General features: G+C 41.9%; 1 protein-coding gene across 4 annotated transcripts in view; it reads left to right on the forward strand.

Annotated features, from left to right (window-relative positions):
- Nucleotides 1–19961, forward strand: part of slc39a11 (solute carrier family 39, member 11) — an 87491-nt gene that overhangs the window by 591 nt on the left and 66939 nt on the right. For 3 of the 4 annotated variants that reach the window (XM_076266812.1, XM_076266809.1, XM_076266813.1), the window contains exons 2-3: nt 217–336; nt 647–685. In XM_076266812.1, coding sequence (XP_076122927.1) covers nt 229–336; nt 647–685 — 147 coding nt within the window. In that variant the 5' untranslated portion in view covers nt 217–228. The remainder of the gene's footprint in view (nt 1–216; nt 337–646; nt 686–19961) is intronic. The other variant, XM_076266811.1, reaches the window with a different exon arrangement.

Genomic DNA, 19961 nt, shown 5'->3' on the forward strand with positions numbered 1-19961 from the left:
TTATGAACTGACGTGATGAATGATCTTGTAAGCACACGTCACTTCGGTCTTGTTTACTCAGGGAACTGGGTAGTCTGCAAACAGGATGTCTAGTGCAACAGGCAAACAGGATTCTAACCTCTCTCTCTCCCTCCATCTCTCCATCTCCCCCTCTCTCTCCATCTCCCTCTCCATCTCTCTCTCTCTCCCCCACCTCCCTCTCTCTCTCTCTCTCAGGGCAGGGGCAGGATGTTGCCAGGCTATAGTCCGGTGGCTCAGGCGCTGTTGGGGACTCTGTTCACCTGGGCCCTCACTGCTGCAGGTGCTGCCCTGGTCTTCGTCTTCTCCAGCCGCCAGGTGTGTGTGCGTGTGCGTGTGTGTGTGTGTGTGTGTGACTGGCAGGTTAGCCTTTGTGTCTGACATCCCTGTGTGTGTGTGTGTGTGTGTGTGTGACTGGCAGGTTAGCCTTTGTGTCTGACATCCCTGTGTGTGTGTGTGTGTGTGTGTGACTGGCAGGTTAGCCTTTGTGTCTGACATCCCTGTGTGTGTGTGTGTGTGCGTGCGTGCGTGCGTGTGACTGGCAGGTTAGCCTTTGTGTCTGACATCTCTGTGTGTGTGTGTGGGTGTGTGTGTGTGTTTCTCTCCTCCTCTTCTGTCATTCTCTCAGAAACGCATTCTGGATGGGAGTCTGGGTTTCGCTGCAGGGGTACGTACCTTACGCCTTGGACCCTGCCGCCGCCACCGTCTCTCTCTCTCTCTCTCTCTCTCTCTCTCTCTCTCTCTCTCTCTCTCTCTCTCTCTCTCTCTCTCTTCACCTCTCTCTCTCTCTCTTCATCTCTCTCTCTCCACCTCTCTCTCTCTTTATATGTATCTCTGGGTTAGCGTGGGTTCAATTCCCAGCTTCCACCGTTGTGTCCAAGACACTTAACCCCAAGTTGCTCCGGGGACAAAGGAATCTCTTGTAATATAGTTGACATGTGTAAGTCCCTTTGGACAATGGAGTGTTGTTTTTGTAGACAGGAGGCTGTTTACTCCAACCCACTATTCCCGTTTGACCAGTGGGGAACCTGCTTGATGTAATCCACTATTTCCGTTTGACCAGTGGGGAACCTGTTTGTTTATTTATTTAAGGTTTATTTGACATGGACATTGCACTAGAGTTCTCAACGGGCCTGAAAATTACAACCCGACCCGACCCGGCCCGTGGCTTTTAAAGCCCGGACCCGATGTAACCTGACACATCAACATGAATTATCTGCCCGAACCCGGCCCGCGGCCCGACGTAAAACATAGGCTACGTTTTGACTGTTAAACCCTGACTTTATTTAGGTGAAGATTCAACACATTAGCGTGACAATTTACTTAAAATGGTTATTTTCTCCTCTTCTGGCGTATCGTGACGGAAGAACCATGCCAACTTTGGATGCGGTTATCTTAGCGATACTTTTTGCAATAGGCCTACCCTCGATATACATATCGTTGGAAAGCTTAGTTCATGGCCGTTCATGTGAGCACAGTAACTTACTTTTGTCAATTTTACCAAAGCGACTGGTTTCGCCTTGCAGGGTCACATATTTAATCAGCACCTTGCATTTTGACCATTACACATAACCTGCAGAATTTTCATCAGAATCCAGCACCACTCCAAACACTTTCCAGACCTCTGATTTCCCCACTCCTGTAGTAGCCACGGTGAATTCACCTGCGGCAAGTTCAGCCTACTTTTCACCAACTCCATCTTCTCCAGGCTAAAGGCGTGCACGCAGCGTCTGCCCCTGCCCCTCTCCATGATGCACGTTGCACGCAGCAGCAGAGCAGAAAAGATTAAGCCCGAGGTCCGACCCGACCCGAGTCATTTGCTTATATTTTCGGCCCGAACCTGCGGGTCCCGTCGGGTTTGTCGGGCCGACCCGACCCGTTGAGAACTCTACATTGCACATTAATAAACATGAAAGGTAAATATGCCAGAATTAGCTAAAATAACTATTATTAAAATAACTTATGTTGTCCATGGACAGGTCAGATGCACCTAAAAGAATATACACATCATGGTATATGATAGAACATAGTGTTAACAGGACACATCATGTTATCTGATAGAACATAGTGTTAACAGGACACATCATGCTATATGATAGTACATAGTGTTAACAGGACACATCATGTTATATTATAGGACATAGGGTTGCAAACATTGCGCTTTTTGGCCCCTCAAATGACCAGTGTTTCTCATATGGGCCTGATATGGGCCTGCTGGTCAGATGTCCGGTGCTTCTCATATGGGCCTGCTGTTCTAGTCTGTGTAGTAAAATATTGTGATCAACAGTGTCAAATGCTGCACTAAGGTCCAGTAGCACTAGGACTGATGTTTTACCTGAATCTGTGTTGAGGCGTATGTCATTGGAAACTTTTATGAGAGCTGTTTCAGTGCTGTGATTTGCCCGAAAACCAGACTGAAAGTAATCAAAATACCCATTTGATGTTAGGAAGGTGGTTAATTGATTAAAGACTACTTTTTCAATAATTTTGCCAATAAAAGGTAGATTGGATATGGGCCTGTAATTGTTTAGCATGGAGGCATCCAGGTTATTCTTCTTGAGAAGTGGCTTTACAACAGCTGTTTTCAGTGACTTAGGAAAAGTGCCAGACAGCAGTGATACATTTACATAAACCGCTATGAGGTGAAGAAATTGGTAGGCAGAGTGTCTAAGACACATGTGGAAGAGCTGAGATTCTGTACCGTTTTTTCAAGTGTTTCGTAGTCTATTAAGCTGAACTCTGACATCAAGTTTAGTTTCCCTCTGTTTGTTGCTAGAAGTTCAGGTTGTTGAATTTGTAATTGAGCAGATAGGTTGAGTCTGATTTTGTCAATTTTACCTTTAAAAAAAGATGAAAACTCATTGCATTTATTAGTTGAGAGAAGTTCAGGCGCTAATAGAGCTGCACAGTCCCGCCCACAGCCAAAAACGCGGTTAGGTGCCGGATGTAAGATTCCCATTCATTTGTCCCATTGACGTTTGGAAAAATCCGTATCTAAAGAGTTTTACAGCATGTCATACGGCTCCCACACACAGCTGCGTTCCGTCAATGCATGCCAGTGGGTGTTCCCGACGGTAGCTATGCAAATGACTTGAAGTAAAACCGTAATGTGATTGGTTGGTGCCGTCCGTAGATTGGCTTGATTGGCCGGTGCCGTCTGTCGGTGCAGCAACAGCTGAACTCCTCAACGCGATCGACGGGAGAAACGCGACGCGACGAACCCACAATTCAGTTCGGCGACGGATCACGTGAGCCCATGTAAAGTGAATGGGATGCGTCTCCAGCAACGCGATGCACGCAGCTGTGTGTGGGAGCCGTTAGGCTAACCAGCTACGGCATAACTCATAAGCATACAACATATCATTTCGAGTGAAAAAACGAAGAGAAAATCCCAAAAAAGTCAAAGGTACAAGACTGTGTACATATTTTCATTTCCGAGCGAAGGAACTACTCATCCCATAAACCACCGCGTTTAATTGTTTAAACTAACATTTACAGTGGTCTATTTGATAGTGTATTGGCCCTGACTAAGTTTGTGTGATGTATAAACCCCAATCCTTGTTGATACAAGTACCAAGAGATCGCGAATAAAAGGCATTTATCTCAAAACAAGGTTAGTGCCCCACGAACTCTTGGTGTCTATAGGAGCATATACAATCGCTTAGTACAACCGTAGCTGGTTTTAAGTCTACCACGTGCAGTTAAGTTTTTATGGTTTACACCGCAATTGTCAATGGAGAAATTGCATTGAATTTTTACATCCGGCATCGGCTGTGGGCGGGACTGTGCAGCTCTATTGTGAGGCGGGATTTGTTAACTTATCAACAGTTGAAAATAGAATACGAGTGTTATTTGAACTTCTATTGATAATGTTAGAAAAGAAAGACTGTCTTGCTTTTCATATTTCAGAGTTATATGCGGAGCATCTCTTTATGGATTTCATAGTGGATCTGAAGTTTGTATTTACGCCATTTTCTTTCAGTCTTCCTACACTCTCTTTTTAGAAGTTTAACTGCTGGATTTTGCCTCCATGGTGCTTTCTGTTTGTCCTTAACTTTCTTGAATTGTAATGGAGCAATGTCATCCATAATGTTTGCCATTTTTGCATTAAAGTGATCAAATAAGTCTTCTACAGAGTCTGACAGTTGACTTGACTTTAGTGAAAGTGCTTGCTCAAAGAGAGCACTTGTCTGATCATTTATGATTCTCCTTTTTACCATCATAGCTGTGTTTTGAGTGTGTGGGGACATAGACACATCAAAGAACATGCAGAAATGATCAGATAAGGCCAGGTCTTTAACAGCTGTAAAGACATCGAGACCCTTTGTGATAACAAGGTCGAGGGTATGGCCGAGAGAGTGTGTTGGCCCCTGTACATGCTGTGTTAGGGAGAAAGTATCGATTAGTGCAATGAATTCCTTGGCATCATTGTTTTCAGGATTATCCACATGCAAGTTTAGATCCCCTGATATAATAAGATAGTCAAACTCTATGCAAACAACTGATAGCAGTTCACCTAGCTCTTCAAGAAAAACTTTAGCTGAATGTTTTGGAGGCCTGTAAATTGTCAGTAATAAAATCTGAGGAGAAGACTTAATGCATGCACACAGATATTCAAATGTCACCGAATGACGACTGATTGCACTGAAAAGACGTCTTGAAAATTGTGGCTATCCCCCCACCTCTTTTATTTGCTCTGGTAGCACACAAAAAACTGAAACTTGGGGGAGCTGATTCTATGAGAGTAGCAGCACTGTTTGCTTGATCTAACCATGTCTCAGTTAAAAGTAAAAAATCAAGGTTGTGTGTGCAAATTAGATCATAAATTAAGAATGATTTGTTTGAAAGAGATCTGATATTTAGGAGTGCTAGTTTTGCTGTGAGTGTTGGGGAAATATGGTCCATGGGAGAAATCTGAGGTTGATGTGGTATTGGACTGGTTTACCCTATAAGCTCGATGCATTTATGTTCTATTTCTTGTCAATACAGGAATAGAGAATGTCATGGGCTTACTGGGTCCCGGCATGTTCTCAAAGCTACGGTCAGTACCATTTATATTGCAGGGACCCTGAGAATATCATGCAGTACAGTACCATTTATATTGCAGGGACCCTGAGAATATCATGCAGTACAGTACCATTTATATTGCAGGGACCCTGAGAATATCATGCAGTACAGTCATCATATAATTGTCCCCTGCTGCTGCCATCTGTATTTTCCACTGCACATTCCACTGCACATTCCACTGCACATTCCACGCTATATGCCGGCTGAGAAAATGAACTGAGAGGTTGCTGCTGCTTAAGAGATCCTTCTAAACGGGGAGGGGGAGGGCGAGGGGGTGGAGGTGCCCTTCGCTTCTTTGGTGCTAATGATCTTGGGCTAGTAAAACTCTGCATGGCTACTGGTAGCAGTCTCTCCATTCTTGCAGGGAACATCATGTGCTTGGGTGGGGATGGTGATGGGTATTCAGGGGATCCTGTGGAGTTTGAGTGGGTGGTGGGATGACGGGGTGGGGATAGTGATGGGAGATTAGGGGGGTTTGTGTTGCCTGGGGAGTTTGATTGGGTGGGGACGTGATTTGGTGTGGGTGGTGATGGGAAATCAAGGAGGTTGGGGTTGAAAATTGATCCAGAGTCTCCATCTGCCTGCTGAGGTTCTGGGAAGTTTGTTGCAGATGCTCCGCTTTCAGCATGTATTCCAGTAGTGTATTCCATGTTGTTGTGTCTTTGTGGTGACAAGGAGTCGACGGAGGTGGGGAGGGGTATTGGTACTGGTGTTACAACATGACCCTTCCTTTCTGATAGCCCCTCAGCAGCTTTGATAGGTGCTATCTCCTCATGCTCATCACATCCATTTGTTTGCTGAGATTCCAGGGAGTTTGACGCCAGTGATTGACTTTGAGTCTTTTTAGCAGCACCCATCTTATCTTGTCCAGTGGACATGGCTTGACATTGTTGAGCTGGTTGTTTATGTTTCTCCAAGGTCTGCATTTCAGTGGAGGCTAGCGGGTGGTTACCAGAGGGCCCCACAGCAGGGGGGGGTGGGCGTATCTCTGTTTTTTCATTTGGTCTGAAGTATTCCCTGCGATTCCAAAAAAGGTTAAAATTGTCAATAAAATTCATCCCAACTGAAAAGCATGTTTTTGCGAGCCAGGTGTTTAAACTGAATAGTCTGGAAAATACAAAGCTTCCCTCTGCTGGGAGTGGGCCACTGATGAAAATTTGTATTCCAAGCTCATATAGGGCCGAGAAAAGTTCCTTGAAATCTTCTTTGACATACAGCTGTTCTCTGTAGATGTCATTTGCTCCAACATGCACAATGATGCGCTTGATAGTTGCATATTTTGACACCAGTTCTGCAAGCTTGTTTTTTGTGTCAGACACTGAAGCATTTGGGAAACAACATACAATCATCCTTTCCCCATTTATATGTCTCACAGCAGAGTGGGCTAGAACGAGGGTTGTGGGATGAACAGGTGTCGAGTGCTGCTTCTTGTCTGTGTCCTTATTGTTGTGGTTTGATCGCTGCCTGCTTTGGGTCTGTTCCCTGGGAAATTCCTCTGTCACGTCCCGAAGGCATTCAAATCTGTTCCCTAGTGTTAGGGGCTGTGGGCTTCCCTTAGAGCCACAAGCCCTGTAGTAGTTTGCTGATCTGTCTGTATTTCTGATACGAGGCCTGAAAGCCATGCTGTGGGCTTGCGGAGCAAGCCCACTATTGTTAGTGGGTTTGATCCAGCAAGCCCACTATTGTTCTTCTTAAGTTTTCTTATTATTATTATTAGTGGGTTTGATCCAGCAAGCCCACTATTGTTCTTCTTAAGTTTTCTTTATTAGTGGGTTTGATCCAGCAAGACCACAGCATGGCTGAAAGCCATGCTGTGGGCTTGCGGAGCAAGCCCACTATTGTTCTTCTTAAGTTTTCTTATTATTATTATTAGTGGGTTTGATCCAGCAAGACCACTATTGTTCTTCTTAAGTTTTCTTATTATTATTAGTGGGTTTGATCCAGCAAGACCACAGCATGGCGAAGCCATGCTGTGGGCTTGCGGAGCAAGCCCACTATTGTTCTTCTTAAGTTTACTTTATTTATTAGTGGGTTTGATCCAGCAAGACCACTATTGTTCTTCTTAAGTTTTCTTTATTTCTTTATTTATTATTCCCGTTCACCCACTTTTTGGCCGAACTACTGCTCCTAGACCGTTTGAGCTATCGACGCGGTTCGAACTCCAAAAATTCAGGCCCGAACCGGTGTAACTTGCTTGTTGATTTCGTGTTGCTGGCCCTTGTCGTTTTCGCGGTATTCCCGTTTTTCTGCGTTTTTTGGGCCCATTGAAATGAATGGCGGAATGTTCAGAATTCAAATTTCGATTGTGACATCACAGCTCTAATTGCTTAAGCTTGCACCTGGAAGAGTTCTAAGCCACCTGGCAGAGCTCTGATGGGCTGGGCTGGGCTGTCTGTGTATATGAAGGTGTGTGCATGTAACTTTTGACCAGTATGTCCGATTTTCATGAATGAGGTACCGTTGGAATCCTTGAATGAAGCCCAGTTCAATGCCTTGCCAGCACTAAGTGTAAAGGTAATGTAAAAAAAGATGAGACAGCGCGAAGCGCTGTCTCATCTTTTTTTTAAAGCCAAACCATGTTGATACAGGTCATTAAAAAAATATATATATATATATATATATTTTCCAAATCCATTCAGCCCAGTTCAATGCCTTGCCAGCACTAAGTGTAAAGGTCATGTAAAAAAAGATGTCTCATCTTTTTTTTAAAGCCAAACCATGTTCATATAGGTCATTAAAAAAATAAATAAATAAATAAAGTATTTTCCCACTCCATTCAGCCAAGTCCTATGCCCAGCTAGCTACATTCAAAGTCAGTCATATGTACAGTTCATTAGATTATTACATTGACAATCACACTCTCATACAGATATTATGCACATCCACGCATCAATACTATTCACGTTCAGTTACTCATCATTGCCCGGCAAGAAGTCCACAATCAATTCAATTGTCTTGCCACGATCTGTGGAGTTTAGAGACAACGTTAAAATACTATAGGTTCTGTATGCTATTTAAAGCCGACCTAACGATGAGTCCCTTCATGACGGTGCGTTGCAATGCATTCTGGGTGCTGTGCTGTGATTCGACGGCTCGTCACCTGACCCACCAAACAACAACTCTCTGGGATGTGGCGTAAATAGACTTCTCCAGAATATATCCCGCCTCCTAACTTCCGTATCCATCCAACTTCCGGGCGTGGATTGTCTATGGGAAATAACATGGCGTTTTGAAAGATCGTACCTGTCAAACTCTGTAGGTGACAAAGTAGAAAAAGCTGCTGGGCAGATTGACCTACACACTTCTGCCATCTAGTTTCCACTGGATTTTTTTTATTTTCGGTGCCGTTTAAGTAGTATAGTCTAAAGTATACTACTTAAACGGCACCGACAATCAAAAAATCCAGTGGAAACTATATGGCAGAAGTGTGTAGGCTAATCTGCCCACCAGCTTTTTCAATTTCGCTACCTACAGATGTTTTACCGGTATGATATTTCGAAACGCCATGTTATTTCTCATAGACAATCCACGCCGGGAAGTTGGATGGATACGGAAGTTACGGAGGCGGGACTTATTCTGGAGAGGTCAATAGGGGAGTTCGACTTGCGGCAGATCTGTGCAGATCCATAGACAGTAAAAGAAATGGACGAACAGACTCCGTCGTTTTCAATGGGAGGGCACTGAGTCAAATAGAACGATTTTTCAGTTGGTCCCCCCAGTACTGCGCAGACTCACACTTAACTTCGTGACGTTAGCCATCGAACTGAATCTTGTAACTCATATGATAGATACACAGAAATTCTTCTCACACTTCCTTCGCCTTCAAAGTCATCAAAGTTAAACATTTATTTATGTATTATCATCCTCACCAAGTCGAGTTAATGTTGAAGCTACCACACAAAGCGCTGTCTCATCTTTTTTTTAAAGCCAAACCATGTTGATACAGGTCATTAAAAAAAATATATATATATTTTCCAAATCCATTCAGCCCAGTTCAATGCCTTGCCAGCACTAAGTGTAAAGGTCATCTTTTTTTAAAAGCCAAACCATGTTCATATAGGTCATTAAAAAAATAAATAATAAAGTATTTCACCAATCCATTCAGCCCAGTCCTATACCCAGCTAGCTCCATTTGAACTTAGTCATGTGTACAGTTGTATAGATTATTACATTGAGAAACACACTTACATACAGATATCATGCATATCCACGCAGCATTACTAATCAAGTTACTCATCGTTGCCCAGCAAGAAGCCCACAATCAATTCAATTGACCGATCCCAAGCCCCGCCCCCTTTTACTATGTCACAATGAGGACTTCGGAGGACCTCGGTCAACCTCGGTCAATTTTGAATTTTCTAGTGTCCGTTCTGTATGACAATACGCCAGTTATGCGAATGCTATAATGCTTCTTTTGCGAGTAGCCTAAGTAGCTAAATAACTAAAGAGTTTAAAAAGGTTCAAAGATAAGCCTGAGATACTTGTAGAAGTGACATCCGATATCCTGACCGTGTGAAACGTTAACACATAGGCCTAACTTTGCATAACTTTGGATAGGCTGCTACTTTTCAGTAAAGAAATCTGAGTGTGTACGAAAATGTTCCCTTTATTTGTGTTCATAACTACACACAAAAACATAACTAAATCTGGTTTCCACTGATGAAACGACAACATAAGCCTACGCAAAAAAATATACCTACCTTGCAGGAACTGAACTCGCACATTCATACGATTGGAAGACGCCCAAAAGGCTACACCTTCAATCACGTATCGCCTTAAACACATCAAGAACATACTTTCAGCTTTGCTACATTGCCATACTTGGGATAGAAGACTGTTGACAGAAATAGGCTAATGATCATTTTTTCAACAAACACAATAATAGCCTACTGCGATGCATTATTGATGGCTGAACGAGAGATAGGCTACTGTCTTCTAAAGATCGAATCATGTGCTGATTCAAAACTATGCCTTGCTATAGGCTATGCAGTCTTGACATCGCCAATATTAGACCTAGCCTACTACATTGCCCACGTTTAAATTAATTATAGCTTAATGATGAAGTCTAGTGCAAGACAAACCACGTCTGCAAACTGCAGATAGCCTATGTCATGCGTGGTAGGCCTATGGGTTTGAACTCGGAGTGGTTTCTTTTCAATACACTTGTATCATGTTTATTTGAACTCTTCCTTCTAAAGCAGCCATTCAAAATAATAAGTAGACTCTCGGCCTACCGAAGAGAAGCTATCTCTCCACCTCCCCAACATGAGCTGCTTAACAGGCTAGTCACTCTCCCAAGTTGCGTGAACTTGGATCTGCAGCACTTGGTCCCGTCTTACTAATCCTCGAAATATGGTTAGATTTTGTTATGGACACGTCAACACCATATGTTCGCACAGACCTGTTTATTGAATCAGAGTCACATCTGCAGCAAATAAGGTAAACTACCTGCTCGGGATAACGTGCTAATTGTTTATCCAGTTAACATGCATCCCATTAAGATCCACGACACCGGATTTTTTTGTCCTCAATTTGTGGTGTTCGTTGATGACAGCGGACATTGTGAATGTGTCCTTCTGCATACTGAAGGCCTTTCTGACCTCTGTTTTTTGAATATATCAATATTACTTGACGCCCAGAAATCCAGCATACACTGTTGCACTAGGCTAAATGTGCTGCGTCCCCATGTTGAACACGCGTTCTCGCACACTTTCCTGCAAAGTTGTCCGACTTAGCAACCGTAACTATGGGACTGACAATGGGAGGAGGGGCTTGGGATCGGTCAATTGTCTTGCCACGATCTGTGGAGCTTACAGACAACGTTATATTACTATAGGTTCTGTATGCTATTTAAAGCCGACCTAACGCTGAGTCCCTTCTAGACGGTGTGTTGCAATGCATTCTGGGTGCTGTGCTGTGATTCGACGGCTCCTCACCTGACCCACCAAACAACAACTCTCTGGGATGTGGCAAATATCGCGTAAAAACCTTGTTGCCGGAACAACAGGGAAAAAGCAACAGGATAGCAGCACGAAAGATACACAGGATACACACGGAATTTTGATGGACGTCCTTATCAGTCTATGGTCTAACTTATAAACGTGTCGGGTCAACGTCAACGATAAGTAAGTTAGGCTAACGTAAACGTTAGCTATTTGCTGTTGTAATATGCTAGTGCTATATGCTTTAGGCTACGTGATGGCCATTTATCACACTAATTTTAGGTACTACTTTTACGAGGTCTGTAGTTCTGTCAAAATGTATCTTATCGTTGAACAGACTACAAGGTTATCTTCCTTAGACTTCGTAGATGTAGTTACTACAATTTGGAAGCGAATTTCGAAGTGTAAATATGGTTTTAGTGTGTAAACAGACCAACCGCGATTTTGCAATGAAGTTAATGGAGCCTTTTATGTAGGGCTTTTAGGCTACTTTCACGAAGTCTGTAGTTCTGTCAAAATGTATCTTATCTATGAACAGACTACATGATTATCTTCCTTAGACTTCGTAGATGTAGTTACTACAATTTGGAAGCGAATTTCGAAGTGTAAATATGGTTTTAGTGTGTAAACAGACCAACCGCGATTTTGCAATGAAGTGAATATGGAGCCTTTTATGTAGGACTACTAGGCTACTTTCACGAAGTCTGTAGTTCTGTCAAAATTGATCTTATCTATGAACAGACTACATGGTTATCTTCTTTAGACTTTGTAGATGTAGTTATTACAGTTTGGAAGCGAAATTCGAAGTGCAAATATGGTTTAAATGTGTAAACAAGACGCCTGATGTTTAATATATGTTAATGAATGGGCACAGTATTATTGTGTACAGTAATGGGCTATCAGTAGTATGAACAGTTCATGTGTTATGTGATTTACATAAACTAGTAAACAACAGACATGTTAAAAGCTGGTATTGTGTTTCCTGAATTCTTACATTCAGGCATTCAAATGAAATGTAATTAAATAGCATATATATACTCTATCAGTGTATGATGCTTGCATGAGGGAAACATCCCAAAACAACGGCACCCATATAATTGCTGTTGTTTTGAGAAGTATTTCTCATGCAAGCATCATGCAACAATGCAAAAACAAAGAAACTAGTGTAGGCCTAATTATATTTTACATTAGTAAAGCAGTACTCTGATGTGCATGCTTTCACAAACTTTTGTGAACAATCTTAGCACTTTAAACATTGACTGTTTTAAAGTGCATGTATAGCAATATAGTATAAAAATAATAATTGTGATCTCATTACAATTTGATAGGGGTTGGGAGGAAGGGGTGGGTTCATGTAGGTGGGCCCTATGACCCCAAAGTATGCCTTGACTGGGCCTCAGGTCAAAGAAGTTTGAGAAATGCTGATGTAGACAACAAAGCAGCAAGGAGGCGTCGTGTGATCATTTAAACAAGTTTTATGACGAGGTCGATGAGGGTGGGAAAAATCGTACATTTCTGTGCAAACTTTGCCCGCACTTCAGTCACATTGTCTTTTAAGAAAATGCAGTCCTTTTTTCGGTTCCAGCAGCCAACAACCTCAGAACTGACCCTTCAGGCCTCTCAGGAGGCGCTGGCCTTTAACCGCAGCCAGAAGAGAGTCAGCAGAAATTTGATTGCCTTTAAAAAATCTGACTTCTTAAAAAAACTTAAACTGGCTGCATTACGTGATTATTTCTGAGATTCTGATACGTTTTTAACCATGACCTATACACAGTTCTGGTTTGAAAATGTATCTCTTAAAATAATCACTTTATGCAGTCAGCTTAAGATGGCTTACTAGCAACTAACTAATTACCCTAGCAACAACCTAGAAACCACCCCTGTAATGTCAACCTAGCGACCACCATAGCAACCAGCATAGCAACCATGTTATTTATGCGTTTTAGCTTATTGGATGTTGCGTTAATGCAGACAACTTTTGATCCGTGTGCCCGATTTTCATAAATGAGGTACCGTTGGAATCCTTGGATGAGGCCGAGTTCCGTGCCACTGATCAAACCCACTCTTGCAGTTCCTCGGAACCGCAATTCTAGTTTATTTATTATTCCCGTTCACCCACTTTTTGGCCGAACTACTGCTCCTAGACCGTTTGAGCTATCGACGCGGTTCGAACTCCAAAAATTCAGGCCCGAACCGGTGTAACTTGCTTGTTGATTTCGTGTCGCTGGCCCTTGTCGTTTTCGCGGTATTCCCGTTTTTCTGCGTTTTTTGGGCCCATTGAAATGAATGGCGGAATGTTCAGAATTCAAATTTCGATTGTGACATCACAGCTCTAATTGCTTAAGCTTGCACCTGGAAGAGTTCTAAGCCACCTGGCAGAGCTCTGATGGGCTGGGCTGGGCTGTCTGTGTATATGAAGGTGTGTGCATGTAACTTTTGACCAGTATGTCCGATTTTCATGAATGAGGTACCGTTGGAATCCTTGAATGAAGCCCAGTTCAATGCCTTGCCAGCACTAAGTGTAAAGGTCATGTAAAAAAAGAGGCGCAGCGCTGTCTCCTTTTTTTTAAAGCCAAACCATGTTCATATAGGTCATTAAAAAAATAAATAAATAAAGTATTTCACCAATCCATTCAGCCCAGTCCTATACCCAGCTAGCTCCATTTGAACTTAGTCATGTGTACAGTTGTATAGATTATTACATTGAGAAACACGCATTCATACAGATATTATGCACATCCACTCATTACTATTCAAGTTCAGTTACTCATTATTGCCCGGCAAGAAGTCCACACTCAATTCAATTGTCTTGCCACGATCTGTGGAGCTTACAGACAACGTTATATTGCTATAGGTTCTGTATGCTATTTAAAGCCGACCTAACGATGAGTCCCTTTAAGACGGTGTGTTGCAATGCATTCTGGGTGCTGTGCTGTGATCCGACGGCTCGTCACCTGACCCACCAAACACAACGATGCTTGAACCAGAACACTTGAACTAAACGTAGTAAAAATAAATAGCTACCAAGGCTCCAAATAGCAACACACTTACACCGTAGCATAATGAGGGTATCTACATGTAAAGCGAAGCATTCAGAACTACAGGCAGTTTATTAAAAAGAACGTCAACGTCAACGGGTCAACGTCAACGATAAGTAAGTCAGGCTAACGTAAACGTTAGCTATTTGCTGTTGTCATATGCTAGTGCTATATGCTTTAGGCTACGTGATGGCCATTTATCACACTGATTTTAGGTACTACTTTTACGAGGTCTGTAGTTCTGTCAAAATGTATCTTATCGTTGAACAGACTACAGTTTTATCTTCCTTAGACTTCGTAGATGTAGTTACTACAATTTGGAAGCGAATTTCGAAGTCTAAATATGGTTTTAGTGTGTAAACAGACCAACCGCGATTTTGCAATGAAGTTAATGGAGCCTTTTATGTAGGGCTACTAGGCTACTTTCACGAAGTCTGTAGTTCTGTCAAAATGTATCTTATCTATGAACAGACTACATGATTATCTTCCTTAGACTTCGTAGATGTAGTTACTACAATTTGGAAGCGAATTTCGAAGTGTAAATATGGTTTTAGTGTGTAAACAGACCAACCGCGATTTTGCAATGAAGTTAATGGAGCCTTTTATGTAGGGCTACTAGGCTACTTTCACGAAGTCTGTAGTTCTGTCAAAATGTATCTTAACCATGTAGTATGTTTATAGATATCTTCCTTAGACTTCGTAGATGTAGTTACTACAATTTGGAAGCGAATTTCGAAGTGCAAATATGGTTTAAATGTGTAAACAATACGCCTGATGTTTAATGTTAATGAATGGGCACAGTATTATTGTGTACAGTAATGGGCTATCAGTAGTATGTAAACAGTTCATGTGTTATGTGATTTACATAAACTAGTAAACAACATAAATGTTAAAAGCTGGTATTGTGTTTCCTGAATTCTTACATTCAGGCATTCAAATGAAATGTAATTAAATAGCATATCAATCATGCAACAATGCAAAAACAATGAAACTAGTGTAGGCCTAATTATATTTTACATTAGTAAAGCAGTACTCTGATGTGCATGCTTTCACAAACTTTTGTGAACAATCTTAGCACTTTAAACATTGACTGTTTTGAAGTGCATGTATAGCAATATAGTATAAAAAAAATAATAATTGTGATGATATTACAATTTGATGGGGGGTGGGAGGAGGGGGTGGGTTCATGTAGGTGGGCCCTATGACCCCAAAGTATGCCTTGACTGGGCCTCAGGTCAAAGAAGTTTGAGAAAGGCTGATGTAGACGACAAAGCAGCAAGGAGGCGTCGTGTGATCATTTAAACAAGTTTTAACAACATTTTTCGGTTTCAGCAGTCAACAACCTCAGAACTGACCCTTCAGGCCTCTCAGGAGGCACTGCCCTCTAACCTAGCGACCACCTGAGCAACCAGCATGATTGCCCTAGCAACCAGCATAGCAACCACGTTATTTATGCGTTTTAGCTTATTGGATGTTGCGTTGATGCAGATAACTTTTGATCCGTGTGCCCGATTTTCATAAATGAGGTACCGTTGGAATCCTTGGATGAGGCCGAGTTCCGTGCCCCAGATCAAACCCACTCTTGCAGTTCCTCGGAACCGCAATTCTAGTTATATCTTCTTTTTCACCCACTTTTTGGCCGAACTACTCCTCCTAGACCGTTTGAGCTATCGACGCGGTTCGAACTCCAAAAATTCAGGCCCGAACCGGTGTAACTTGCTTGTTAATTTCGTGTCGCTGGCCCTTGTCGTTTTCGCGGTATTCCCGTTTTTCGGCGTTTTTGGGCCCCATTGAAATGAATGGCGGAATGTTCAAGGATTCTAATTCGATTGTGACATCACAGCTCTAATTGTTTAAGCTTGCACCTGGCAGAGTTCTGAGCCATCTGGCAGAGCTCTAATGGGCTGGGCTGGGCTGTCTGTGTATATGAAGGTGTGTGCATGTAACTTTTGACCCGTATGTCCGATTTTCATGAATGAGGTACCGTTGGAATCCTCGAATGAAGCCCAGTTCAATGCCTTGCCAGCACTAAGTGTAAAGGTAATGTAAAAAAAGATGAGACAGCGCGAATTTTTTAAAGCCAAACCATGTTCATATAGGTCATTAAAAAAATAAATAAATAAAGTATTTTCCCAATCCATTCAGCCCAGTCCTATGCCCAGCTAGCTCCATTTAACCTTAGTTATGTGTACAGTTGTATAGATTATTACATTGAGAAACACACTTTCATACAGATATTATGCATATCCACGCAGCATTACTAATCAAGTTACTCATCGTTGCCCAGCAAGAAGTCCACAATCAATTCAATTGTCTTGCCACGATCTGTGGAGCTTACAGACAACGTTATATTACTATTGGTTCTGTATGTTATATAAAGCCGACCTAACGCTGAGTCCCTTCTAGACGGTGTGTTGCAATGCATTCTGGGTGATGTGCTGTGATTCGACGGCTCGTCACCTGACCCACCAAACAACAACTCTCTGGGATGTGGCGTAAATATCGCGTAAAAACCTTGTTGCCGGAACAACAGGGAAGAGGCAACAGGATAGCAGCACGAAAGATACACAGGATACACACGGAATTTTGATGGACGTCCTTATCAGTCTATGGTCTAACTTATAAACGTGTCGGGTCAACGTCAACGATAAGTAAGTTAGGCTAACGTAAACGTTAGCTATTTGCTGTTGTCATATGCTAGTGCTATATGCTTTAGGCTACGTGATGGCCATTTATCACACTCATTTTAGGTACTACTTTTACGAGGTCTGTAGTTCTGTCAAAATGTATCTTATCGTTGAACAGACTACAAGGTTATCTTCCTTAGACTTCGTAGATGTAGTTACTACAATTTGGAAGCGAATTTCAAAGTGTAAATATGGTTTTAGTGTGTAAACAGACCAACCGCGATTTTGCAATGAAGTGAATATGGAGCCTTTTATGTAGGACTACTAGGCTACTTTCACGAAGTCTGTAGTTCTGTCAAAATGTATCTTATCTATGAACAGACTACATGATTATCTTCCTTAGACTTCGTAGATGTAGTTACTACAATTTGGAAGCGAATTTCAAAGTGTAAATATGGTTTTAGTGTGTAAACAGACCAACCGCGATTTTGCAATGAAGTTAATGGAGCCTTTTATGTAGGGCTTCTAGGCTACTTTCACGAAGTCTGTAGTTCTGTCTAAATGTATCTTATCTATGAACAGACTACATGATTATCTTCCTTAGACTTCGTAGATGTAGTTACTACAATTTGGAAGCGAATTTCGAAGTGTAAATATGGTTTTAGTGTGTAAACAGACCAACCGCGATTTTGCAATGAAGTTAATGGAGCCTTTTATGTAGGGCTTCTAGGCTACTTTCACGAAGTCTGTAGTTATGTCAAAATGTATTTTATCTATGAACAGACTACATGATTATCTTCCTTAGACTTCATAGATGTAGTTACTACAATTTGGAAGCGAATTTCGAAGTGTAAATATGGTTTTAGTGTGTAAACAGACCAACCGCGATTTTGCAATGAAGTTAATGGAGCCTTTTATGTAGGGCTTCTAGGCTACTTTCACGAAGTCTGTAGTTCTGTCAAAATGTATCTTATCTATGAACAGACTACATGATTATCTTCCTTAGACTTCGTAGATGTAGTTACTACAATTTGGAAGCGAATTTCGAAGTGTAAATATGGTTTTAGTGTGTAAACAGACCAACCGCGATTTTGCAATGAAGTGAATATGGAGCCTTTTATGTAGGACTACTAGGCTACTTTCACGAAGTCTGTAGTTCTGTCAAAATTGATCTTATCTATGAACAGACTACATGGTTATCTTCTTTAGACTTTGTAGATGTAGTTATTACAGTTTGGAAGCGAAATTCGAAGTGCAAATATGGTTTAAATGTGTAAACAAGATGCCTGCCCAGCAAACACACTAACGTGGCCATCACGTGGCCGCAACGTGATTTTCCAACCAATGTTTACGTTGCCGCCACGTTAATTTCCAACGTGGCGGCAACCGGAAAAGTGAAAGACGCCTTGATGTTGCCGCCACGTTATTTGACAACATTACCGCGACATATAGGCGACATGCAGGCAACCTTCCTGCAACTTAATGGCCACGTAACCGCAACTTTATAGCAACATTGAAACCCATGTTGGAGGTCGCCAGAATGTTGTCAGGATGTTAAAAAAAACAGCTCTGGGCGGATCTGCAGATGCAGTCCTCATTTGCCCACTCACTTGGTTTAGGAAGAACAGAGCGACATTTCACATTTGATTACACCATTTATTTAAATTCATTTAATTTGGGAGTTCCTGCCGATGACTTGATGTGCTGCTGCTGCTGCTGATCCTCCTCCTCCTCCTACTGCTGCTGCCGGGCCTGCAAGCAAAGAAGAAAACCTTTAGCTTTCAGGTAAGAGCTGCACTTTTTTTGAATTTGTGCAGACTGTCCCGAAGTTTTACTTACGTTTTATTGTGCTGCATACTCCGGGTTCCGAGCAGTGGCAGCTTCTCCTTCCCCTTCAGGTTGCTGCCTCCAAATTTAGTAGTGTGGGCTACAGAAAACAACATTTCAATTAAGAGAGGCACAACATAGCCAACGTTTTCGGTCACCAACCATGAGAGAAAGGGTTCCACTTTCATCTCACACACACAGGCTACTAGCTCGTGTCTTAAAACATGCCAAACTAACGTCTTCTCTGGGGAGTCCGTTACTGCATATATTTCATATAAAATCATAGCACACCATCTACTAATTACACTTGTCATATTCAATAACATTCACATATCATATTAATATTAAAACACTAACATTACAGTACAGTAAAGTACAGTAACAAAGCAGTACAGTAAACGTAAATCTCCGATTGGTTTTTTATATCATTCAATTAGCTCAAAGTTATCCTAGCATGCTACATGCTAGCCCCATTCTAATGCAATTGCTGCTACGCGATGCTAATCACTCGCTAGCCTTAACAATCTTTGCTAGCAGATAAATTACTCACCGGCGTTCAGAAGAAGTGGATAAAGACGTGAAAACAATGAGGGAAGATTAAGGACAAAGTAGAAATAGTAAAACGACTTAAGAGGTATTAAAAATGATTCACGATAGAAAGGTGTCAAGGAGTAAAAGGTTTTGATTCAAAGTCTATTCAAGTGTAACGTTATCGAGTAGAACGTAAAATAAACGAATTCTGGTATCCAAGCAACACGCTTGTCAAAATAAAAGCATTTCCCGTTGACTAGAAAATCGTATGTCCTTCTGGATTGTTAATTATTTTGTTATTTATTCAATTTATGTACCTATTTATTTAACATTGGCAACTAATTTTGGGTTTAGTAACCAATGCTTAGGTGGGTTACACCTTCACCCCTTCTCCATCGACTTTGTTTGTGCATGCACATAAAAATGTCAAAGCAAAATAAGATTTAGGTAAGCATAGACAATTGACTCAACCTAATGTTACATCTAAAAGGCAAGCTCGTATTAACAATGTTTGGTCTCCTCATTGCCAATGCACAGGCTGCAGAGGGCAGCATGGTGGTACTCCTCACATCTGGTGTAGAGTAGAGTTACAGGCATAAAAACAAGATCAGTCAGAGACTTTCAAATGAGGAGACAGCACTCAAAAAATCCTCCATAGAAATGCATGGGGTTAGTTTGTAACGCCAATGGCGTTGTCTACACATATCCCACCCCTTCTTCGCCAAAATGTCGACATGTGTATACATTGAGCCAATCATGTGGTGTGATGTGACTACATTGAGCCAATTATGTGCTGTGTTGTGCAGACATCATGCCAATCATGTGTTGTGAACTCGCCACTGGAGCACACTGGTGTCGTGAAGCCTTGTGCATGCGTATTTCTGCCGAATAGGATGCCCGATGAGTACCCA

The sequence above is a fragment of the Alosa pseudoharengus genome, unplaced genomic scaffold (genome assembly GCF_046254945.1).
Source record: "Alosa pseudoharengus isolate Yale_2024_CS ecotype anadromous, Long Island Sound unplaced genomic scaffold, YU_APseudo_1.1 YU_APseudo_1.1_scf_4, whole genome shotgun sequence".
Lineage (NCBI taxonomy): Eukaryota > Metazoa > Chordata > Actinopteri > Clupeiformes > Clupeidae > Alosa > Alosa pseudoharengus.